Raw genomic sequence first — 26511 nt, forward strand, 5'->3', positions numbered from 1 at the left:
ACAGTACTATTTGATTGATGAATCAGTCGATGATGTTATTCCAGTAGCACTAGCCCAAATATTTAGGAAAAGATTGGCCGAGGCCGGCCCAATTACAGCTCCAGAACAGGGTAAGCAGAAGAAACCCAGGGGAAGAAAGGTCGACCATCTATATTGTCGACGAACCCCATCCGAGTTCATATACATTACACCTCATGTCTCGTCCATTACTGAAACTAAAACAACCATTATTTAGTATAATATGTACATTATGTAAATCCGTTAAAACTACTCCCTAGCCGAGATGATATCTAAACCCTCGTTGAATGACTGAAACTCGTGGAATTTGGTAATGAGTTTGTTAGTTAGTACATACTACACCATAGCACCAAGGATTGCTAAACCCTTTGGGAAAACAAGAAACGTGCGCCGAACAAGCAAACACGACCAAACTTAAATTAAACTGGTCAATAAAAATGTACATTACAGTTCACAAATCGTGCATTACAAAACCTAAAACTACCATTATATAATATAATATGTGCATTATGTGTATAAGTAAAAAACTACAACCTAGCCGATATGATTTCTAAACCCTAGATGAATGACTGAAACTCGTGTACTTTGACGACAGTTTGAAGACTTAGTACATACTACACCTGTCACGACCACATCTCCCTAGTCAAAGAAAGTGCAGCTATTTCGCGACTAAATAATACTAAACTGTCTCAACACATCATATAAGTTACTTAATTTAAGGAAACATTGTCTGAAAGTTATAAAGATAACAAAATACTGAATCAGAGTAAATTCTGGGACATTGTCTTTACTAAAACAAGTCTAAGTCTGCGCAACGGAAGAGTTCCAAGACAGGTATAATATGTATGAAGACATACTACACCAGCTATCCTTCTACTTATTTAGCCTTCTATCCCAACACCTCCTCTGCCTTGATCGATCAACCTGCACATTAAGGAAAACAATATGCAGGGCTGAGTACTTGATATACTCAGTGGCTTATGCCGAAAACTGTTTTCTTTTAATTGTCAGCCAAGCTGAGTGAACGCGGGGTTTTTCTGAAAACAAGTCCCGGTCACTAAAATCTTTTATTTCTTTCTGAAATAGACTGCAGTCTTTTAAACTTCTGATGATATGCCATATCAGCTGTGTGAATCGGGAATGTGGCCACATTCCACGACCACTGGGCCGGCCAACCTGGCGCTAGCTCACGACCCCTAGACCGGCCAACCTGGCGCTAGCTCACGGTCCGTACGTGTACACTAGTCCGAGTAGGATTTACTGACCTACTGGACCCGAATTCGATTTAACAGATAGGCAATCACAAAACAAAACATGGCATGACAACTTACTGAAAATATTCATGCTTTTCACATAAATTCTGAAAAAGAAAGCCCACACATAATGTAGGATAGAAAAGCCCACCTCGTTTGCTTAACTCTTTCAAACGGGCACTGTCTGACTTGAGATTTACTCGTCGAGCGACGACGTCCCTTTTCAAAAATAATATACTTAAATTAGGCTTTAAGTAATCATTGATCTTGCATGAATGCATGCCTAAGCGTGATCTTTTATTTTATCTCTTTCTTTCTAAATATTAGAGATCTAAAATCTTTAATTAAATCGGCGATTTAATTTGTTCCGAAACCGACTGATCTGTTTGGGTATAATATATATTCCCGGATTATTATTAAGTATTTTTAAAATACTTTTTGTGACTATTAAAGTCCGCTTAATTATTTATTGGCTTTTATTTCACTCACGGCTTATAAGTTCTTTTCTTCCGTGGCTTAAGGAATTAATTCCATTAACTCTTGGAATTAATCTAAGATAATGGTTCCAACCAAAATTAAGCTTTGTGGTCCAAACTAATTAAAGAGGGGCAGTGGCCCATTTTAATTTCTGTTGAATCTGGCCCAACTTAATTAATTCCAGGCCCAAGTGTTTTAAAATATTGGGGAGGCCCAACTCCATACCCCAAAGCTGTCGACCCCCCCCTCCATCTCTCTCTTTCATTTTCGAAACTTTTCCCCCAAAATTGAAGGAGTTTCGACGGGAAACCCTAGCCTCCACCCCTTCCTCGTTCTTCGTCGACATCACAGTCCATCACCACCGCCTTCCTGGTCAAATCCCGGCAAGCAGCGAGCCACCGCCACCACCGACGACTCCAGTAGGTCGAAACAGCCTAGCAGGCGCCGTCGATGGCCTGGTGGAGTCAGCACGGCACCGCGGCCGTCGCTGCTGTCCTGGTGATCTCGTCGCACGGCTCCTCTCGTCGCTGCCCCCCCTCCGCGAGGCAGCCTCGTCGTTCTCCGGCGCTAGCACAGCCGCTGCCGGAGTCAGCGGTGTTCGCCGTCGCCTCGCGAGGCTTCCGCCGACGTCGCTGAGTCGCTGCTGGTTCGAAAGGCACGGCTTCGCCGCACGACTCCCTCAGCCGAGCTGTCGCACGCTCAGCTTGCCTTACGGCAGCCTACGGACTCCGTCTACCGCTTCCTTCTAGCCGAAGCTAAGTCTTCTACTTTTTATTATCCATTTCGTTCTATTGGGGTTTGCAGTGGATCTAGTTGCACTAGGGTTCTGATTTGAGGCATGTTCTTGGTCTAATATGCTGCACATGCTTACATGATGACATGGGTTTAAGAAGAGTTCGAAGGAGGTTTTACCTTCGCTGTTGCGTATCTTGTTGTCCCTTTCTCCCGGCTTTGATCCCCTCTACTCCCTCTTGCTACTTCGGTCCCTCCCACTCTAAGCCTCACTGTATTACAATTGATTTGTGGAGATGGGAAAGGGAGAAAGAGGTTGAGGGCTATTTACATTTATAGGTGGGGTGTAACTGAAAGCTGCAAGAGTTTGTTGCTTGACTGGAGAGAAGGAGCCTTAAGGCTGCCCTATGTTGGCTGCCATCCCTGCAGCTTGCAGGCTGTGTACTCGTGAAATTGATGAGCTTATGGCTCCTGGTCGTGCTCTGATTTCACAGCTGGATATGTGCTTAAATCCTTGCATTTCCTTGCTGTACTTCTTAACTGTATTTGTCTCCATATGAGAAGTAGTACTAGGTTTATTTATTGCTTCTGTTGCTTTGTGGCAGGTGCACAAGGAATGGCAGCAAACTTCCCCTGAATACTCTGTTGTGGCCGTTTGGAGGAGCTGTGCAGCTGCTTTACTGCAGCCTTTAATCAGCTTGAGGAGTGATGGAGGCACAACCCCTCATCCTGGTTCGGTCTCGACCAATTTGCTCGGCGTTGGCGGTGTCTGAACCAGCTACCGGGGCTGTCTTCCTCGTGATCTCGCCCTCTCGGGCTTCCTACATTTCTGGCCGAGACCGCTTGCGGAAGAGACCAATGAAGTCTTCTACCATTTCTTGTTTGTAAAGGCATAGATCTCTTTGAAACTTCCTTTCTCTGCCATGTAAAAGACTAGTTTTCTTTGTTTACTTATTATCATTCTTGTAAGCTAAGACAATAGCCTTGAAATTCTATGTAACTGCATTTCTTTTACTCAAGGAATAAACAAATACTCTTTCATTCACATTAATAAATAAAAGCTGGTATTTATTTCACAAGAGTTCTCGGAAATCTAGGTCTCGGCTATTACATTCTACCCCCCTTAACAAAAATTTCGTCCCGAAATTTTGTCTCGGTTAGGTAAAAAGCTGGGGATACTTCTCTTTCATCTGGTCCTCGAGCTCCCACGTCGCCTCCTCGCGGCCGTGATGCTGCCATAGGACTTTCATTGTTACAATATTTTTATTTCTCAACTCTTTAACTTTTCTGTCCAGAATTGCTTCTGGCTTTTCTTCATAGCTCATATCTGGTTCTAACACCATTTCTTCTTGGTGCACTATGTGTTTGGGATCAAACACGTACTTTCTCAACTGTGATACATGAAACACACTGTGAACATTCCCGAAGCTTGGCGGGAGCGCTAATCTGTACGCCACAGGGCCGACTGTTTCTAGGATCTCGTAAGGTCCGATAAAACGCGGTTTCAGCTTGCCCTTGACGCCAAATCTGGTTATCCCTTTTGATGGGGATACTTTCAGAAAGACCTTGTCTCCTCTGCTTTGAACTGTAAATCCGTTCTGCGAGCATCTGCATAGGATTTCTGTCTATCTTGAGCTTCCTTGATTCTCCCTCGGATCTGTCGGACAATTTCTATCATTTTCTCTACCGAGTCTGGTCTGAGAATCTTTCTCTCACCAACTTCATCCCAGTAAAGTGGTGATCTACACTTCTTCCCATAGAGTGCCTCATATGGGGCCATATCAATAGTTGCCTGGTAACTGTTGTAGGCAAACTCTATAAGTGGAAGTACTGGCTCCCAGCTTACTCCACGGTCGAGCATTACGGCGTCTGAATCGTCCTTTCGGACTGTCCGTCCGTCTGTGGATGGAATGCTGTGCTGAAATTCAGCTGAGTGCCTAACTCTTGCTGTAGGCTTATCCAAAATCTAGAAGAAAATTTTGAATCTCGATCTGAAGTGATCGTTACTGGTACACCATGCAGGCGCACAATCTCTTGCACATAAATCTGTGCCAACTTGTCTGATCCGTACGTGATACGAATTGGTATGAAGTGAGCACTTTTGGTGAGGCGATCTATAATCACCCAGATGGCTGTGTTTCCTCGTTGTGATTTTGGCCATCCTGTCACAAAATCCATTGCTATATGCTCCCATTTCCATTCTGGAATCTCGAGAGGCTGCAACTTCCCATAGGGGCGTTGATGTAAAGCCTTCACTTGCTGGCAAACCAGGCATCATTCTACAAACGAGGCTATGCTTCTCTTCATGTCATCCCACCAAAATTGCTTCTTCAAGTCCTGATATAACTTCGTACTTCCAGGATGGGCAGTGTAGGGCGTCTCATGAGCTTCACTCATGATCTCATTCCTAAGCGCATTATCGTTGGGTACGCATAGTCTTCCTTCAAAGTGAGAGCGTTATCCGCCTCTTCGCGGTAACTATCTCCTGTTCCAGACCCCATTATGAGACGAACCTTTTCTAGGGCCTCATCGCGTCTCTGGGTGTCGATGATTCTGGCTCTTAAATCTGGTTCTATGACCAAGGTGGAAATTCTGCTGTCCACTGTCTCCGGGTCTCTTACTATTTCCAGTCGCATCTTGGCAAATTCCGAGATAAGCTCTTCCTCCTGGGTGAGTAAAGTAGCCATTTGAGGTGCAGTCTTTCTGCTCAAGGCATCTGCTACCACCGCTGCTAATTCCAAGTCGTGCGTTGGGTAGTTCAACTCGTGCGGCCTCAACTGGCGTGACGCATATGCTATCACCTTGCCCTTCTGCATCAGCACGCACCCGAGTCCGACCTTCGATGCATCTGTATACACCACATAGTCGACTCCCGCTTCTGGCTCGGCTAGAACTGGCGCTGTGGTCAACTTTTCCTTTAACAACTGGAAGCTTGCTTCGCATTCTGGGGTCCAATTGACTTTAACTCCTTTCTTGAGTTGTTGTGTCATCGTCCTTGCTATTTTAGAAAATCCTTCAATAAATCTTCGGTAGTATCCTGCCAGTCCTAGGAAACTCCGAATTTCATTGGGTGTCGCTGGTGACTGCCAACGTTGCACGGCTTCAACTTTAGCGGGGTCCACTCGGATCCCTTCTGCTGTCACTATGTGTCCAAGAAAGTTCACTTTGTTAAGCCAGAACTCACACTTGCTAAACTTAGCATAGAACTTCTCGGCTCTTAACGTCTCTAACGTAGTTCTCAAGCGCTCCTCGTGTTTCTTCTCGTTCTTTGAGTACATGAGCACGTCGTCTTTAAAAGCTAGGACGACCTTGTCCAAATATGGGCGGAACACGCGGTTCATTAGGTTCATGAACACGGCTGGGGCGTTTGTAAGCCCAAAAAGGCATTACCGTAAACTCGTAATGGTCATATCTGGTGCGAAGTGCAGTCTTAGGTATACCGTCTTGTCGAACTCCCAGCTAGTGATAACCCGATCTCAAGCCCATCTTCGAGAATACGCTGGCTCCTCGCAGCTGGTCGAAGAGGTCGTTGATTCTCGGTAGAGGTACTTGTTCTTGAGGGTTAACTTATTTAGCTCTCGATAGTCGATACACATTCGCAAAGTCCCATCCTTCTTCTTCATGAAGAGTACTGATGCGCCCAAAAACGATACACTGGGTCTGATGAAACCCAGGTCTACTTATTCTTGTAACTGGATCTTAAGTTCTTCTTATTTCTTGAGCGCCATTCTATATGGTGACTGAGATAATATGACTGATTCAAGTCATTCCTTTAGTAATTCATTTCGTCTGGGTGATGAAGCTATTTCTAATCTTAGATTTCATCGCCAGGTATTGAGTTCTCTAACGCTTGCATCGATCGTAAAGGTAGTCATTGAGCTGCCATAATGATCTCGTAACCTCTCGCTCAGTTGAGGTAGTCTACTTTTACCGCTTTCAAGGTGCTTTTGTGCTTACTGCGACTCTTTCGTCATGATTTAGTACAGACTTGTTCTACTCGCGTCAATCCTTGAATATTGGTTTAGTGCATGTGGAGGTGTTGGCTTCTTTCTCCCAATGCTACTGTCTCTATGCCCTTTTTGGTTCGACTGAGCGATTCATGGTGAAATAATCTAGCATGACTTTCCAAAGTGATCTAGATCTCGTGTCCAGATTAACACAAAACTCTATCGACAGCTCATTTCTGAGCTGCTTAATTGAGACGTGGCATATCGTAGAATAATTCGTCGCATTTTATTGCCAACGTTTGCCCTTGCTCTATATTATAGGGCTCTAAATCCTGTTCTCTTGCGATAACTTCTTTTAAAAGGAAAAATTCAATTTCTCCCTTCATAGTAGGGACGGTGAGGGTAGCGGTGCTATCACGCGTTCCTCTTCCCGAATGTCTCTCCAGCTTTAGCCTTTTTCCTGGCCACCTCTTAGACGAATCCCTTTTGCTGATGGGATTTGTTCCGTCAAACATAAACTACGAATACACTCGTACTTTCTCCATGGCTTTCGTTACATGCCCATGATTGAGTCTTTGTTCTTGTGGCTTACTTATCTTACTCGGAGTAAGCATTTTGATCGTTCAAACTACCATATAGGTCTTTTACGTCTTCGGACATCATTTAATCCACAAATATTCCTTGATATTTCTCTACCCAAGGCTAGTTGATTCTCTATACAACCAAATATTCGATCTTCCACCTGCTTGTCACAAGCGGTACGTAGATTCGAAGTATTTAACGCTTTGCTGTCGGTTATGCGACGCTTCTGGTTGGTGCATCATTTCCTGCACGTGTCTCCATGGGGACGTATTTATTATGCGTATCTGAAAGAAACTGAGACCATGCCTTTTTCTGCTAGCCTCGTATCAATAACTCGATGATTAATCTAATAGTCTTAACTTGGATTATTATTCACACAAGAGAGTATGACTGAAAATTTGAAGGGCTACTGAATACCCAACTGGACTAGAATAACATCTCTTGTTCAACTTATATGAATTTTCGTCGATAATCGACCTTGAAGGTAAGTATTGAGTTCATTCAAAGAACTACGTAGCTCAACTGGTTCCAGGCAAACTCATAGAAGCTGAGGCTCACCCCTGGTGGGAGATAGAAATAATCATGAGATAGGTCATGAAAACTGGATGGAAATGAATTAACTGTAAATTCCCATAGTAAGCTGCAAAATAGGACAATATAGTTGTCCAATTAAACTGAAAGGATCTGAGCATCAAGGACAGTGGTTCAAACATGTCATCGCCTAAGATGATCAACCGCGAAAATTTATAAACGTAGGCGATTGCAATGAAGGAAACATTGATCATGCTTCAAAGGCATCTTGATATGGAATAACAAAATCACATCAATGATTTCATAGGTTCATTAAGGCAACGCACTGAAATGAACTATTCAGAAAAATCAGCTAGGGCAAGCTCGTTAGGGAAAGGTGCAATATGCTTGCCTTAACTTCGAGCTGCAGAAAAATTCCGAGACTAGGAATAATACATGTACTGGAATCGAGGTCGAAAAATTTCACCTTTGTAGGATTTCAAAATAGGGAGGTAAACAAAAGTTCCAGCACCACATGAAATTCCCTGAGGAAAATGTTTAACTGTCTTGATCACTCTGGGGATCACAACGTAAGCATCGTAAGAATGAAATTTCATTGCATAGGTCCAAGAAATCGAGATATAAATCTCCAATATTGTGGCTCAAAGGAGACAACAACAAATAACGATGCTTGAAACATAAAGGTATCCAAAATTGGGAACTGAAACTGGGTTACCGCTTTCGTGAAAGAATGAAAGTGGCGTACTACTTGCAAAACGTGAGACAATCAGAAATCTCCATAGACGATGTCTGAAGAATAAGCTTATTCTGAAGGTAATAGATAAAAGCAACTTAGAATTTATGACCGGAGCTTACACAGTCAAAACTTTACTCTTTATGAACGATGAGTCAAAGGGCTGCAGTCCATAAACTGGAAGTGAGTCTTACCTCGCATAGAAAAAGAAATACTGACATGTTACTTGGGAGTCAAACTAAAGTCTGAACAGACGGGGATATCGTCCTTTGGGAGGACTCTTAGAAAGAATTTCATTGGGAATCCAAGTAAGTACTATTGATTATAATCATCGGTTCTAGTTATGTGACACTCCCTTGTTTTTCTTGTGGAGCTCGCACATGATAAACGCGTTCTGGGAAACCATACATTCCAAGATGGGGTTCCTCGTGCTGTTAAACTGATAACCGCAGCTGGAGGTCATACTTTCATATCGTTCTCGATAACTTAGAACGCTGATTCTGGTAAAACATTACATTCTCCATCGTGCTTCGTAGCACGCTATAAGTATCGCTTCTGGATCACGTAGCCACTTGGGCTTGTTACGCCACATTAGATCACTTTACTAGATCGCGGGTACGATCTCTTTCCGTGTAGGGATGCATCTCCCGAACAGGCTTGAAAGTAAACTATTTTCGTTATAACTTGGTCTTTGTAAAGACATTGGGAACTTCTTGGTTCATCGTCTAGTATACATATATATATGTATACTATCTGTGTGCTTAAAAGAATGGACTTCCTTTAATTGCTGTCTATAAGTAGTACAATAGTACTTTTTGGCTCGTCTTTTCTTTCTCATAATTCCTTGGAATTTGAAGCTTGCCCAAACTGATGGGTTTTAGTCGCATGTGTCTCACCTAAGATACTTTTCTAAAGCACTCTAGGTTCGCATACATGGGCCCACATGACAGCTATACATTTCTGTCAAGCTCTTTGAAAATAAATCACAGATACATTAAGCATATCTTATGCAAAGTATCAGCTATCACGTTGCCTCACGCAAACATTTCAAATAAACATTTTCGTTCCCAAAAGGGCTGTGAAATTTTTTTTTTTTTTTCTTTTCTGAAAATCTAGAAAATTTTCATTTTCCTTCTCAGAACAGAAAAAATAATTTCTTTCTTTAAAATTCTCTTTTCTGGACGAGCGGGCGTCGACCCCTGTTTCTGGTGCAGTTGATCGTGTCGAGCTGAGGTGTTGGGATCTTGTACTGATCATTCTGTTCACTTCCTAGCCTAGTGCTACTGTTCTGGACTGAGGCTTAGAAGGAAGGTTCTTGGGTCAGAGCGAAAGAAAAGTGCTCTGATACCACTCTGTCACGACCACATCTCCCTAGTCAAAGAAAGTGCAGCTATTTCGCGACTAAATAATACTAAACTGTCTCAACACATCATATAAGTTACTTAATTTAAGGAAACATTGTCTGAAAGTTATAAAGATAACAAAATACTGAATCAGAGTAAATTCTGGGACATTGTCTTTACTAAAACAAGTCTAAGTCTGCGCAACGGAAGAGTTCCAAGACAGGTATAATATGTATGAAGACATACTACACCAGCTATCCTTCTACTTATTTAGCCTTCTATCCCAACACCTCCTCTGCCTCGATCGATCAACCTGCACATTAAGGAAAACAATATGCAGGGCTGAGTACTTGATATACTCAGTGGCTTATGCCGAAAACTGTTTTCTTTTAATTGTCAGCCAAGCTGAGTGAACGCGGGGTTTTTCTGAAAACAAGTCCCGGTCACTAAAATCTTTTATTTCTTTCTGAAATAGACTGCAGTCTTTTAAACTTCTGATGATATGCCATATCAGCTGTGTGAATCGGGAATGTGGCCACATTCCACGACCACTGGGCCGGCCAACCTGGCGCTAGCTCACGACCCCTAGACCGGCCAACCTGGCGCTAGCTCACGGTCCGTACGTGTACACTAGTCCGAGTAGGATTTACTGACCTACTGGACCCGAATTCGATTTAACAGATAGGCAATCACAAAACAAAACATGGCATGACAACTTACTGAAAATATTCATGCTTTTCACATAAATTCTGAAAAAGAAAGCCCACACATAATGTAGGATAGAAAAGCCCACCTCGTTTGCTTAACTCTTTCAAACGGGCACTGTCTGACTTGAGATTTACTCGTCGAGCGACGACGTCCCTTTTCAAAAATAATATACTTAAATTAGGCTTTAAGTAATCATTGATCTTGCATGAATGCATGCCTAAGCGTGATCTTTTATTTTATCTCTTTCTTTCTAAATATTAGAGATCTAAAACCTTTAATTAAATCGGCGATTTAATTTGTTCCGAAACCGACTGATCTGTTTGGGTATAATATATATTCCCGGATTATTCTTAAGTATTTTTAAAATACTTTTTGTGACTATTAAAGTCCGCTTAATTATTTATTGGCTTTTATTTCACTCACGGCTTATAAGTTCTTTTCTTCCGTGGCTTAAGGAATTAATTCCATTAACTCTTGGAATTAATCTAAGATAATGGTTCCAACCAAAATTAAGCTTTGTGGTCCAAACTAATTAAATAAGGGCAGTGGCCCATTTTAATTTCTGTTGAATCTGGCCCAACTTAATTAATTCCAGGCCCAAGTGTTTTAAAATATTGGGGAGGCCCAACTCCATACCCCAAAGCTGTCGACCCCCCCCTCCATCTCTCTCTTTCATTTTCGAAACTTTTCCCCCAAAATTGAAGGAGTTTCGACGGGAAACCCTAGCCTCCACCCCTTCCTCGTTCTTCGTCGACATCACAGTCCATCACCACCGCCTTCCTGGTCAAATCCCGGCAAGCAGCGAGCCACCGCCACCACCGACGACTCCAGTAGGTCGAAACAGCCTAGCAGGCGCCGTCGATGGCCTGGTGGAGTCAGCACGGCACCGCGGCCGTCGCTGCTGTCCTGGTGATCTCGTCGCACGGCTCCTCTCGTCGCTGCCCCCCTCCGCGAGGCAGCCTCATCGTTCTCCGGCGCTAGCACAGCCGCTGCCGGAGTCAGCGGTGTTCGCCGTCGCCTCGCGAGGCTTCCGCCGACGTCGCTGAGTCGCTGCTGGTTCGAAAGGCACGGCTTCGCCGCACGACTCCCTCAGCCGAGCTGTCGCACGCTCAGCTTGCCTTACGGCAGCCTACGGACTCCGTCTACCGCTTCCTTCTAGCCGAAGCTAAGTCTTCTACTTTTTATTATCCATTTCGTTCTATTGGGGTTTGCAGTGGATCTAGTTGCACTAGGGTTCTGATTTGAGGCATGTTCTTGGTCTAATATGCTGCACATGCTTACATGATGACATGGGTTTAAGAAGAGTTCGAAGGAGGTTTTACCTTCGCTGTTGCGTATCTTGTTGTCCCTTTCTCCCGGCTTTGATCCCCTCTACTCCCTCTTGCTACTTCGGTCCCTCCCACTCTAAGCCTCACTGTATTACAATTGATTTGTGGAGATGGGAAAGGGAGAAAGAGGTTGAGGGCTATTTACATTTATAGGTGGGGTGTAACTGAAAGCTGCAAGAGTTTGTTGCTTGACTGGAGAGAAGGAGCCTTAAGGCTGCCCTATGTTGGCTGCCATCCCTGCAGCTTGCAGGCTGTGTACTCGTGAAATTGATGAGCTTATGGCTCCTGGTCGTGCTCTGATTTCACAGCTGGATATGTGCTTAAATCCTTGCATTTCCTTGCTGTACTTCTTAACTGTATTTGTCTCCATATGAGAAGTAGTACTAGGTTTATTTATTGCTTCTGTTGCTTTGTGGCAGGTGCACAAGGAATGGCAGCAAACTTCCCCTGAATACTCTGTTGTGGCCGTTTGGAGGAGCTGTGCAGCTGCTTTACTGCAGCCTTTAATCAGCTTGAGGAGTGATGGAGGCACAACCCCTCATCCTGGTTCGGTCTCGACCAATTTGCTCGGCGTTGGCGGTGTCTGAACCAGCTACCGGGGCTGTCTTCCTCGTGATCTCGCCCTCTCGGGCTTCCTACATTTCTGGCCGAGACCGCTTGCGGAAGAGACCAATGAAGTCTTCTACCATTTCTTGTTTGTAAAGGCATAGATCTCTTTGAAACTTCCTTTCTCTGCCATGTAAAAGACTAGTTTTCTTTGTTTACTTATTATCATTCTTGTAAGCTAAGACAATAGCCTTGAAATTCTATGTAACTGCATTTCTTTTACTCAAGGAATAAACAAATACTCTTTCATTCACATTAATAAATAAAAGCTGGTATTTATTTCACAAGAGTTCTCGGAAATCTAGGTCTCGGCTATTACAACACCCTACCCCCAAGGATTGTTAAACTCTTGGGGAAAACAAGAAACGTGTGCCGATCTATCAAACACGGCCAAATTTAAATTAAACTGGTCAGTAAAAATGTACATTACAAATCACAAATCATGCATTACAGAACCTAAAACAACCATTATATAATATAATATGTACATTATGTGTATCAGTTAAAAACTACTACCTGGCCGATATGCTTTCTAAACCTTAGATGAATGACTGAAATTGTTCATTTACCATTCAGGATCGTTTCGTTTGGATTGATTCATCCTAATTAATGCTCCTAGATTTGTTATGCGATTCTACAATTTCAAATCTATCAATCAAATAGTACTATTAGATACGGAAGTAAATCAGATCAGATCCAGAGCAATAAACTAAAGAAGAACATTACGGAAACCAATTCAACAACATCCATCGATCGCAAAAATCCTAAAAGTCCAAAACTCGATCATAAACCACTGAAATTCGAATATTTCTAAAGTGAAACAATAAATCAGAAATAGAATCAATAACCTTAAGCAGTGAGAAGCACTGCGCCGCCGGCTTCCTTGATCTTCTTCTCCGCCGTTTTGGAGATAAACTTGGCCTTGAAGACTATAGGGAGATTATTCGGCAACATCCCCTTGCCGAGAACCTTGATTCGTAGACTGCAGAATCAGCGCATAATGGATCCCATAAGTGATCGCCGTATTTATGTCGTAATTAAGGAAAACAAATCCCACAAACAAAAATATAGTGTGAAATATGGGAAGGGAATAACTGGCGTGAAATTGATCTTCCATTCTTGACCTTTTCAGTTTTTTTTAATAATTAAACTAATTACAAGTGGCATCAAAATCAACCATCAGATCTGGATTGAATGGCCGAGATTAAGAAGGACAACAGAACAAAAGATGGAAAAAGGATATGAATACATCTATATATATATATATATATATATATATATATATATATATATATATATATATATATATATATATATATATATATATATGGTTTTGATCCATGCAAAATCATTCTTAATACAAAAATGCAGAACCAAGCATACAAAAGTCATTTTTAGGTCATTGTAAGCTTATTTTTACGTCATTATAGTAAGAATGACATGAAATAATCTTAACATGACCTCAAACCCAAAGTTTATAATATGACCTAAAACTGCTTTACAATGACCCTCCGTGTTTTTGTTTAATTATTGACCATTGGATTGTCAAATCTCATGGTCAGGATTTGGTCTGGATTTTGTATTGAGATCAAGTTTTGTATTGATCATTTTCATATATATATATATATATATAGGGTTGCGTTAAAGATAGAACCAGTCTTAAGTGTAGAACCTAGAACTCTACATATTTTATTCATTGGATGAGGAAAAAATGACGGTCAAGATTAAAAATCATACATATTAGACTATGTTTTCACGACATTCCGGACTCAACATGTGAAAAAACTCACATGTTGATGGAAGAATGAATGAAACGAAGAAGAGTCCATGCATGCTTTATTTTTTCACTTCTCTGCATTCACCCATTAATAATAGTTTTGGTTGTAATGGGAAGTTGCTGTGCAAATCAACACCATTGGATTAAAAGATCTAACGACCTCCGTTTGGCATTTGTTCTACGTTTAAGAATGGTTCTACGTTTAAGAATGGTTCTATCTTGATCACAATCCTATATATATATATATATATATGCTAACTACAACTAATTTAGAATCATAAGATTTGTAGAAATCTAGTGGTCTAAAATTGTCATGTGTAATTTCATTTTATTATTATTTAAATTTAAAAAGATAAGAAACTATCAAAATTTGGATTTTGGATCAAAATGTCAATATATCAATACGATTCATTGAATATGTCAACAAAATTTAGCATTGACATTGTATATGCATTACATTGACATATTATGATCATTGACATTGAGCTGTTTATTCAAAAATACGAAAATTTAAAAAAAATTCAAATTTTGACATCGGAATCTATACAAGTGAGATCTAGTTAGAATCCTTATAAAATTATCTTTAATTTGATATATTTTGTGTTAGAAAATAATATAAATTGAGATAATTATAATTATTTAAAGGTTTTGGGATATTTTTTAAAAGTTGGTTATAACTAAACTTTTTGTTAATTGATATTAATACCATAATTGTATACAGTTGGTGGAGATTTTGTACGAGGATTAGAAATATTGAGTATGCATTGAATAAATAAGAGAGGGCACACAACACCACACATGAGATGCTCCTCAATGTGCCCATTTTTATTCTATTCATTAATTCATTATTTGCTTTTGTCCAACACAATATCACACATCTCCATTCACGTATGTATCTACTATGGTCGGTGAAAAATAAAACTCGAAATTTATAAAATTTTAAATTCGAGATTTTGAGAAGATATTTTTATTATGATTGTAGTAATTTGATAATAGGACACATTTTAATTACACAACAATATACACAAACGTATTACCACTAATTTGATATTTCTATGATAACAAAATCAGTTATTTATTTTTTGTTTCAAAGTTTATTACTTCTCAGACAGTCTATAATAATTTTAGTTCTGTGTTTATATAAAAAGTACTATACAATTTCTATTTTAGTAATTATACACCCTGCTTCATTTAATTTCATTTACATAATAAGATCTTTAGTAGCACTAATACTCTTCACCATCGGCGGATCCAGGTGGGGTCGGACGGGGTCGGCCGACCCCACCATCGGCCTCGGAGTTCCGCTGGAAAGCTCCTTTCATCAGCCTCCGACCCAACGCAGTGAGATTACGAGGAGACTAGCATAGAGAAAAGAAGTGAGGCAGTGAGAGGCGGTTGTCGAGAATGAAGAGATGGAGAGGTTTGAGAAAGTGAAACGGAAATGGGTTTTGCGCAGTGGTTGAGGAGACAAGTTGAAGATGGTGACTACAAAAAGTGTAACGCCCCGTTTTTATAAACCTAATTTGTGAACCCTAATTTACTGGTTTTTAATGCTATTATTTTTGCGAAGCCGTGAATTAATTGTCGGCAAATTAATTGTTGTTGGGCTAGAGATTTGTGAAATAAATGATTTTACGAATTTAAATAATTCCTGTCCGTGAGGAATATTTATTGGACTCAATTCCGTGTTGGATCCGATAAATCAAATAAATAATATAAAGGTCCAGTCCGTGATAAATAAATCGTGGACGGCACAAATTAAAATAAAATACAATGGGCTGTGATTTAAACTAAACTAATTAAAATAAAATATCTTTAATTCAAATATTAATTAAAGATCCTGCAGATATCTTCCTCCTCCGTGAAAAGATATTCCTCCTCCGTACTCTACAAATAAAATACCAAATAAATTCAATTAAATCAAAAATAAGAAAAAAAAAAAAGAGAAAAATTCGAATCCCCTCCCTCAACCCACGTTGAAACCGCTCCCTCTCTCCCCAAATCTCTCCCATATCTGTAACCCCCCTCCATAATATTCACGTCAGAAGCATTTTTCTCTCCTATCATTCTCTGCAATCAAGAAAACAAGCTTCATTCTTCTCAACTTTGATTCAAGGTAAACTCTGCAAAAATTTCCTCTCTTTTCTACATGCTTTGAAATCAACTCATTCAATATTCTTCCGGCAGAAACCGTGAAACAAGACTTGAAAGACGGAGCTGGCGGTTGTTTTCTCAAACCTGTTTAAGGTATACTTCCTCCCAATTCAAATCCCTATGTTGTACTTCATACAAGAGCATGGTATACAATTTCAATTCTCCAATTCGTGAGCTTTTCACATAATTCATGGACTTAGTTTTCCCCTATCTGTCAACTCTCGACCGAACCCTCACGTTGTGAATAAAACATAAGGATTTAATACCATTCGAACCCTCCACTAAGCTTACAAACTTTAATCGCAAGAAAAGTTGAATTTTGATTGATCACACAAACGAAACTGAACTGGAACTTATCTTCGGGGTTGTGCGGGGCGGTTCGGGTTGGTCTAGAGGCTGCGCGGTGTCGTTTCGGAGCTAGTCGGGGCAAGTTCGGACAGCTGCGCGAACCGACGGCGATGTTTGACTTAAGGCGGCGCTGCAGCAAGTCAGGTCGGAGACGGCAGTCTGCGGTGACTGATCGACGGCGGAGAAACTCGCCCTCGTCGCTGGAGAAGGCTGGAACGATGCGGCGGAGGAGCCCGACGGCAGCAGCGGCGTCGGGCGACGGAGCCTGGCAAAGCTGGTGAAGACTGACCGCCGGCGAGAGGGTCGACGCGGCGGGGTGCGACTGAAGGCGGCGAGCGGATAGCTGTAGCCTCGGCTGAGCAGAACGAAAGTGAGACGACGGCAATGATGTATGGGATTGAGTGAGGCAACGAAAAGAATTGGGGTTCTTCTTCAATTAGGGATTTTGTTGTAAGTTGGGGATGATGGAGAGAGGAGTTGACCGATTGTGAGGAGAATGGGGGTTGGTAAATCCTTGTTGGGCTCTTTCTTTTGTTTGGGCTTCATTAATTGACATAGGTGGAATTATTTAACTATGGGTTCCATTTAATTGTTGGGCTTCAAAATTTTAGTTGGAGATATAAGGGGGGAAATAATTAAATCTTTGGGCCAATAACTAATTAAATCTTTTAGTAATAATTAAATTAATTTTGGGGATTTTATCTCGATATTATTAAGAAAATACGAGGAGCCAACGGTGGAAATTGGGAGCATAAGCGGCCGTCGAACAATCGAAAACCGAGATAAAAGACTTGCTTAGGATGCATGCATTTCTTTTTGTTTTAGTTATTTGTTTGAAGCAATGTGTTGATTTATCTATTATATAAATTGTTAAAGGTGAATCATCGCAAGGGAATCGTGATCGCAAGGGAAAGAAAGTAATTTCAAATTAAGCACTCGAGGTGGGCTTCTTTTCTACCCTACCCTATGTGTGGGTTTTTATTTTACTAAACTCTTTTACGTATGACCGTGGAGAGATAAGGGTGGTTTAAAATGATTTTATCATGCCGTGATTTGTGTTTTACGTGCCTATCTGGTATGGCTATGTGCCGTTGTTATATAAATCGAATTCGGGTCCACGTGGGGCCGCAAACCCTACCTGGACTAGTGTACACCTATGGTAGACGTGTGCTAGCGTACGGGCTGGCCGGTCTAGTGGCTTGGTTTGTGGCCACATTCCAAGTCATGTATTGGCAGATATGGTAAACGTCTATGGGAAAATGACTGATCAGTCGACTTTTACTATGGGAAAATGATTTTAGTGCCTCGGGCCTTTCTAAAGCTAAACCCCGACGGTTACTTAAGTATGGCATGATAAATTGACAACTTTTATTGAAAATGTTTTCGGCATGAGCCCATTGAGTATTCTTATGGTACTCAGCCCTGCATGTGTTTTCCCTATGTGCATGTTGAGCGGCGACGAGGATGTGGTGGTGTTGAGCAAGTGAATTTAATATATTATTGATGTCTTTGAACCTTGAGTGTCGTTGTGTCTTCACACATGACGTCACTCTTTCTCTTGGTCGTTTCCGCTGTGACATGTCGTTTGATTATGATTTATTTGGGCCGACAACTTTAATTGTTAGGGTAATGGATATTCTGAATTTCTTGTTGGATAATATTAAACTCTTGGTTATTTATTTGGATATTAATTGTTGGTCCAACTTGTGTTGAAACTCTATTTCTTTTCGTCCTTCTATCTAATTCTTTTAATCACGATCGCCCGTATTTATTAACCCTAAGGGGCGGTCGTGACAGTTTGGTATTAGAGCCTCAGTTTCTTTCCGCTCTGGACCCAAGAGTCTTTTGAGTCAAAATCTATCCTTGTACTAATTGGCTAAAGTGTTAAACGTCGAAGGCTCAACACCACAACTCGTCACGCCCAACCACGAAAGAAGAGGTAAGAATATTTTGGCGACTTTTGAAATGAATTACTGAAAAATTTGAAATTCAATGGAAAAAAAAATGGTTCATTGGAAAAATGGCAATTTTGGGCCTATTGGAAATTTAAAGTAAATACTATGGCTTTTGGAAAATATTGTGGTCATATGAGATGTGAGACACTATGGGAGTATGTGATTGAATGCGTTGAATGTGATGGATATTGAAGTGTGAATATGAATCGCATGCTTGAGGCGGAGACTTGTTATTACATGGTTGAACTACGAATTTAACTTGAAGGACATACATGTTGATTACTTGAGCGGTAATTTATTTTTATGCCTATGTGGTCGAAATTGCATGATTTCGAAACTATGAATGCAAAGCATGATGAGTGCATAGTTGCAATTTTGTGATTGTGATACAGATATCCATGAACTGTATGATTTATGAAATATGATTCAATGGACGATGGATTGATTGAGTTACTATTTTAAATATTAATATACGCTGGATGAAATGCTATGGAATGCCAAATGGTTTATATGGACAAACATGTTTGACTGCACAATATATGAATGACGTTTTATGTGATGATAATTCATGATTGATGAAGTACGAGGTATCGTATAGAATCATTATGAAGGTGAAATGTGGAATTTTGAACTTCGTTGCAAATGTAGAATCCATATGAAGCTTGAATTAAGCAATGATTGGAGATATGTATAAGTATGAGACTATGAACTATGTCTGGAAAACATAGAGTGCATAAGTATGAAGCTTGAATTAAGCAATGATTGGAGATATGTATAAGCAATGATTGGAGATATGTATAAGTATTTCACGTTGGAGTCGGTGGTGATGCTTGCTTGCCTCACGGTGTCGTTGCTCATTCTGCCGCCGCCGCCGCCGTTTCTGCTGCTGCTGCTGCCTATTCTCATTCTCGAGCTTCTCTTCTTCTTGGCTTTCATGCCCTCTACTTGTCTCTAGATTGCACCTTTTTTGTATCGTTACTTATTCAAATTACCATCATTTTCTACTATTGTTAGATTAAGCATAGAGGGGTGGAGGAGTTAGTGTTACTCGCAAAACCCTTTTCTTCATATTTCAAATTGTAAGGTATGAGATATATATTGGGAAATTTTCAAGGATTAGTCATAAAAGATCGGTAGTGTTTGTTAAATGAAAAACTTTTGGGAATAAAAAGTCGTTTCAGATAGGTTTATTAATACAAGTTCCTGATATTGAGACTAGAAACTAATTTTATTATATTTTATAATATCAAACTGATATTGATATATTTACAAACTGATATAGTTATGTATTCAAACTTTAACAAGAGTTACTAGTTATAAAATATACTCCTACAAGTTTCATGATCAATCGGTTGGAATTGTAAAACTGAGGAAAAGTTGGTAAGCAAGAATCTCTAATATTGACGCTATCTCATGAAAATTTTAAAAAATTGGAGACAAATAGTAAGACAAAGTTATTGTTAACGAAGAATGAAACATGTTAATAACATGTAGATGCAAAAGTAAATGATGGTAGGGCGGATCCAGGAATTTATAACCGTGGGGTCGAACTAAAAACAATATAATATTTAAATAATTATTTCTAATAAAATATTAAAATATAAATAATCGCGCTTGAAAAAAAATACCGAAAGCAATATCCAACATCTTTTTTCATACTATATTCAAGTCAAACATAGTCTTTATACAAACATCCTAAAACTTCTCATATCTTTTGAGTTTCTAGTTAGTTATTTTGGAAATCATGGTCTTTTGATTGACAAGGACCTTTGACTACATATTCTCTACGAATATGATCTCCAATGTTCACATAAAAACTATCAATAGAATATCGTAATCTTAGATCAACCTTAATTTTTCTTTTATCAATTTTAATCTCGTCAAGATTGTTATCAACCACTCTATGATTTTTCAATTGTTGTGGTTTTTGTTCAACATTAGAAGAATAGATAAAAACATGAGGCTTTTTTCCCATTAACCTAGAAGTAAAGTAACGAAAATCAATACTTTAATAGATTTAAAACAAATCATTTAAGTCTGTAGTAAAATACAAGGATAATTATGATATCTATTATTTAAGTTAGGGTAAATAGAATCAGCTAATAAAAGAAATTTTTTAAAAAATAAAAAAAATGATTATTACTATAAAATCAGAAAAAAAATAATTCTTTCTGCAAATGCTCAGCAAGAATTGGTTACTTCAAAATTACTACCATCGCCTATCAGAAGTCAAATTTTTAATTCTGCTTGAATTTGTTAGGAATTGGAATAATATTAAAAAAAAGTATATTAGGCTGTAAAAACACAAGTTTTATAAACCTAATAAAAGGCCCACTTGTAAGACAACCTACTTTTAATTAAAATTAGAGAATAAGCGGGCGGTGAGAGTTTTTTCTTGCAGAGAATGGGCGGTGGGAGTTTTTGTTAGATAATAAGCTCCACCGCTTCAGAGATCAGAAGTGAAGAATGACGACGAAGAGTAGGCGACGGGGCAGGGGTTTGAACGCCGTGGGGTCGGAGGTTGATGAAGGGTAATTTTATCCCAATGTCGACGTAGTCGGCGGTGGGGTCGGCCGACCCCACGCGACCCCACCTCCATCCGCCGCTCCATTGTATATATCATTCTTCTGTCAATAAATGTCTAATTTAACATTTAATATTCCTTTCTGCCATTACTTATCACTAAGTTTTTTTTTCGTACATCAATACTTCTCACATTTCCTTTTACTACTTTTAGTGATGGACCTCTCATTTCACTAATTTATAATACTCACATTTTGTTACAAAACTAATACTCCTTCTGTCCATAAAAAATAGACAACATTTGAAACGATACGTGTTTTAATACACAATTGGTAAAGTAAAAGAGTGATAGAAAGAAAAAAATGATTGAAAAAATGTAGAGAAGAGTCTTTACTACATTATTCTCTCTTTTACTTTACCATTTATCCACTTTTAACTATTTATTATCATTTTTATAAAACGAGTGCCCACAAGTAATTGGGAATGCTAGAGTGGGACGGATGGAGTAATGCATTTCATCTCTTTTACTTTATTCTCTTACCTACTTTAGTTTCCAGTTCCGTCTCTACCTCCATTCTATCATGTTTTGATCCGACACGAATTTTAAGAAATGTAGGAGTAATAAAAAATGGGTTGAAAAAGTTAAATTGAATGTGAGTGAGAATGAGTTAGTGATTCATAAATGATAAAAGTGAAATATGACAAACTTTGTAGAACGAACAAAACTGGAAATAAGTGACAAACTTTTTGGGATTAATCGAGTATAATTTTTGGCGATGGCAGGAGTAGTGTGATATTGTTCTGTTAATCCATGATATAACGATAATACGTTGAGCCCATGACCAAATTTGCACCGGAGTGTGAAGTTCAATAATCATAAATAAAAATCTTTTAATTAAAATTAAAATTTGATTAAGATCATTAGGCTACTGAATAACTTGGAACTTGAAAAGAGATCTATCACTAGCCACAAATAGCTTTGGTTCATGAGATGATGATTATCCATTTAGTTGATTATTTGGCAATTGAAGTGAAGTTGAATTGAGAGCAAATCAGCATATAATGCCCGAGTTCATCAGGTTTTCCAGCCATTTCATACACTCTTCTCTTGCACAAAGTGCCTCTAAAGAGCAAAAAAACTAGGACAAAAGCTACCTAACATCGTAAGCATGTCTAAAATTTCATTATTTTTCTATACCACTGAGAGAAAAGATACACTGATTTTCTCCAACCTCAAGTAGTGATGAAAACTGGAGGTAGATGACGCTCCATCACTGCCAGCAATTCTCTCCTTTGCCCCGGCTCATCCAGGACCACCCCTTCCAGCCGCCTGGCCGCTTCCACCAGCTGCCCCCGATGCCTTTGCGACAGCAGCCCCCCTCCCGCCTTCACACACTCCCTATACAGAGGCAGGTACGCTATCGCCACCCTCAGAGGCACTGGCAGACCCCTCAAACAAACAGGCGACTCGCCCCATCTCAGAATCTGGACTAGGTTCGAGAAGTGTAGCTCTCCTTCTCTTAGTCCTTCCAAGAAAGCCACATCGGACCAGTGTTCTTTGAGAAAAGCCCTCAACTCCGGAGCGATCCCTTCATCTTCTGATCTGGCGATGCTGTCTGCAACCGCATAGGTTGCCACGGGGTCCCCTAGAAAGTCTGAGTGGAGGAGGAATGCTACACCGTCGAGAGAGCCTCCACTCCGCTCACCAGCTGCCTTGAGTATTTCAATACTCAGGGCAGCAAGAACGTGCTGAGGAACGTGAGGGAGCAGATATGATGCCACACCTACTTGACTGCTTGACGTGGCAGCTGTAAGGGCGAGACAGAGCTCCATGTCTCGGCAACCCCTTTGGACGAACCACTGCACGACCGACATGCAGCCCCTCTCAGCAGCTCTCATCAGAGGACCCAAGAAAGCCATAGCATTACCCTCTTCGATTAAACATTCCATAGTGCCTATTTTACCATAATGTGAAGCAAAGCCCAATGCCAGATCAACATCCACATCCAAGCTGTTCCTTTGAGCAATCTAGTACACAATATGGAAACGAGTAAGCAACGAAGCAAAATATACTAAAAAATAACTTTCCTTCCAAAGAAGTCATGTGATGTTACTTTTCCAGTTGTGAGTTTTAATGCAAGAGCATTCATCAAAAAATTTCAAGTGATGGGATATTTGAAAACTAATTGGCATTCTGACCCGTACTGATTATCTTAGGCAAGGTCATATTACATGCTATGTAGATGGTGCTGGGACAAGTGACCGATAGTAGGCATTCGGTGTGTGCTGTGATAGATTGAGCAGGCTTATGGTGGAATGAAGTAAGAATACACTGGAGTATGAAATTTCGAGAATTAAGCCTAGCCATCATCCATTTAGTCACATTCTACAGACCATTTTGGTTTGTAGTTCCTACTACAATAGCGATGGTTTCAGGTTATTAATGGATTTGCAAAAATGCATCAACATAATGATTATGTAAAGTTGTAGTAAAATGGAAGATAAACAAAAACCATACGTAGATAGATTTAAGTGAGAAAAGAGTCAACAATAAAGCAATGACCAATGAACAAATCAAACCATCACTTCTCCCCAAGGGTGGGAACCAAAAAAGTATTCACACAGCAACCATATACTAGTTAGTAAAAGCATTGCTTATCAATAGACATCAGAAAAGATACCTGCAATAAAATGCGAACAAGTTCAGTACTCCCAAAACGTGAAGCCTCCAAAAAACACTGGTTAACATTGTCTGCGCCCCCCTCGACTAGCATGCCCAGTAACCCTTGGATTGCAGTAGCTGATATACCTGATGCCCATCCAGGATCAAATGAGCTAGAGAAGAGAGTAAGTGGGAAGCAAGCTGCATCAAATGCTTCAGTGAAATCCTTCCCAGTAAGATGGTTGCCTGCAAGATCTAGGAAGGTCTTGAAAGCAGATAGCTGTAGTTGAATCTCAACAGGAGAATTATGGCCTACTCTGTCCCTGTTTCCCTGGCAGCGAGAATGGAAACTTATACATTTAAGAGCCCACTCAGTAAATTTCTGAACTTTAGCGCCAGCTTCAGCCTTCAAGACTTCATCCCCATTGCACTCTTGAAGCCTTTCATGTAACCTGCAACGATGGATGGTGGAAATGCTCAGAACATATGGAAGAATGTCAGTAAGGAACAGCGCAGAAGCACAGCAGCCAAGATATCAATTATATTTCTATAAATTATAAAGTGGATTTTGATATTTTATATGAGCAATTCACCCAAGATTAGACCCCAATAATATTAGTACGACAGAAAGGCCTAGCAGCATTTAGCACAAGCTGAAAATTACTTTCCAAACTGATTACCAGACAGTACAAGCAAATTGGAGAGTTCAGTTATTTAATTTCCTGAGATTCGAGAGCAAGAGAGGCAGACAAAGGTTCCAAGTTACTCGAAGCATCTAACTCAATTGATTTATGACAAATAATTCAATTAAAAATATAAAATCCTACCTATTGAGCAGTCCTACAAGGCTACAACACTCATATATAATTATACATATGAATGAGGGTGTGTTGACAAAGGTCTCTTACATACCTTTGCGCCATAACAGTAACAGTGTCAGCAAGGCTCATTGTGCGACTTTGGCAAGCAGAAACACATGAAGCAAGAAATGAAGTCCTGAGTGCTGCTCGGGTGAAGTCATATGCCCCATTAGCAATAATTTTCTTGATTAATCCAGTAATTCCATATAATTCTTGTTGTGTGCTCAAAAACCAGATTGAATCCAAAGCTATGCACAGTGCATCATTTAGAGTCTGTGGATCAGCCAACAAGATCAAACTCTCAGCAAGCTCCCAATCATGGGAACTCACAGCACCCTGAAACAACCGACCCAATTCAATTCTATCTTGTCGACTAAGCTTCCTCCCACTCTTTCCAGGAAGAGAATCAGAAGCAGCCAATCTGGATTTCAGTTTCTCAGCCCCACAGCTACAAGAGCTAATGCTGACATCTTCCTTAACGGCAAGAGGAACTTCTCTTGAGAAAACAACATTTTCATGACTTCCTCCCTCACCCTTGTTCGAACTAAAGGAAACAATCTCAGATCCATGTTTGCCCTCATCGCACATCCTCGGTATCTCAGTCTCAGCAGTTTCCATTTCCATCATTTCAATCTCAGAACACTGAGGCTCATCCATACTGATCTGTTTCTCTATGTCTAACCCTCTGCATTCAATTTCACTTCGAGCCCCACCTTCTATTTCAAATACAGGCACCTTCTTTGTTTCCATTGATCTCAAGCTCGCAACACGACTGGAAAGGAAGCAAAAAGAACTTAAGAAAACTCAGTTTTTCCAACTTTCACCCATTCCTGTACTTCCACAGAAAATCTCAGACCAAGAATACCTATTTACTCAATCAGTAGTACAAATAAGGAAATCCCAAATCTAAACTTCGAAATCTCAAGCTCGATCAAAACCCTTCTCCATAAACAAACAAATAAAACATCCAATTTATACACCCAAAAAGGCAAACAACAAAGATTTACATAAGAGTAGAAATCCCAAGGACAGATATCCAAATTCCGATGACAAATTCAGCCTTCTATCCTTGATTCATACGAAAACTTCTGCCATCTTCCTAATCACCTCCAAAATCAAATATTCCCCTTCACCTCCAAACCTTCAAACCTCCAAATATCAGAAGCAGATCCCTCTACCAAATTCCTAATGCCAAAAATTTCACACATCAATAAAAACAAAATTACCTCAAAAAGATGAAAAGTAAATACCAAATTGATAATGGAAACGGGAAGAAGAAAAGGGAATAGCGCACAAAATGAATGAACGCAACTCCGAATACTTGCATACAATAATTAAACAGAATAACACGAACTAGAATCAAAGATATTGCAGAAACAATTTCATCCAAAAATAAAAAACAAAAAGAAAAAGAAAAATAGAGAGAGGAAAAAACAAACCTAAATAATTATGAGTGGAGAGAGGTAGAGAGAGAAGCCATGTTGGTGGTTGCGCCTGTCTCTCTGTGTATGGTCCTAACTCCTCAGCTCTTTTGTTTTCTTCTGTTTTTTTTCACCAAAATTGCTGTTTTTCCCATTACCATTTTCACATTTTTTCTTCTTCTTTTATTTCCTTATAAATTAATACAATTATTTTTAATATATAATTGGTTATAACAGAATCAAAGAAAGAAATCAATAGCACATAACGGTAAATAAAAAATTAAACATGCTAACAGAATCAGATTCTTAACCATTATGGTTTTTTAAATAACCGTTTATATATTATAAGCCATTCAGAATTACTTTATTGTTTTGCAAATTTGGAGATTCGATTGTTATCCTAATAAAGTTAACATGACTTGGATCTAAACTACTGATTGTTTATGTTGATATAATGATATTACTATGAATATCAAGAAATATAATCCACCTGATTTAGAATGCACACTGTAAATCAAGAATTAATTTACCCCTTTAAATGGTTTCACTTTCC

At 39.8% G+C, this 26511-nt stretch overlaps 1 protein-coding gene across 1 annotated transcript; it reads right to left on the bottom strand.

Moving 5' to 3' along the window:
• Positions 1-22029: 22029 nt before the first annotated feature.
• On the bottom strand, positions 22030-26094 carry LOC121755819 (ankyrin repeat protein SKIP35-like). The gene is made up of 4 exons (XM_042151221.1): positions 25977-26094; positions 24590-25722; positions 23697-24129; positions 22030-23043 (listed from the first exon to the last, which is right to left on the bottom strand). Exons 2-4 carry the CDS (start codon positions 25285-25287, stop codon positions 22249-22251), a joined length of 1926 nt encoding a protein of 641 aa, XP_042007155.1. The 5' UTR covers positions 25288-25722; positions 25977-26094; the 3' UTR covers positions 22030-22248.
• Between the last annotated feature and the right edge of the window lie 417 nt (positions 26095-26511).

The sequence above is a fragment of the Salvia splendens genome, chromosome 11 (assembly GCF_004379255.2).
Source record: "Salvia splendens isolate huo1 chromosome 11, SspV2, whole genome shotgun sequence".
NCBI classification, from domain to species: domain Eukaryota; kingdom Viridiplantae; phylum Streptophyta; class Magnoliopsida; order Lamiales; family Lamiaceae; genus Salvia; species Salvia splendens.

What these genes read in the sequence shown, in the direction of transcription:
- LOC121755819 (XM_042151221.1), bottom strand. Translation starts at nt 25,287, where the DNA reads ATGGAAACAAAGAAGGTGCCTGTATTTGAAATAGAAGGTGGGGCTCGA. An exon ending in GTTACTGTTATGGCGCAAAG is followed by an intron (nt 24,130 to 24,589) that starts GTATGTAAGAGA and finishes CCATCGTTGCAG; the next exon opens with GTTACATGAAAGGCTTCAAG. An exon ending in TTGTTCGCATTTTATTGCAG is followed by an intron (nt 23,044 to 23,696) that starts GTATCTTTTCTG and finishes ATTGTGTACTAG; the next exon opens with ATTGCTCAAAGGAACAGCTT.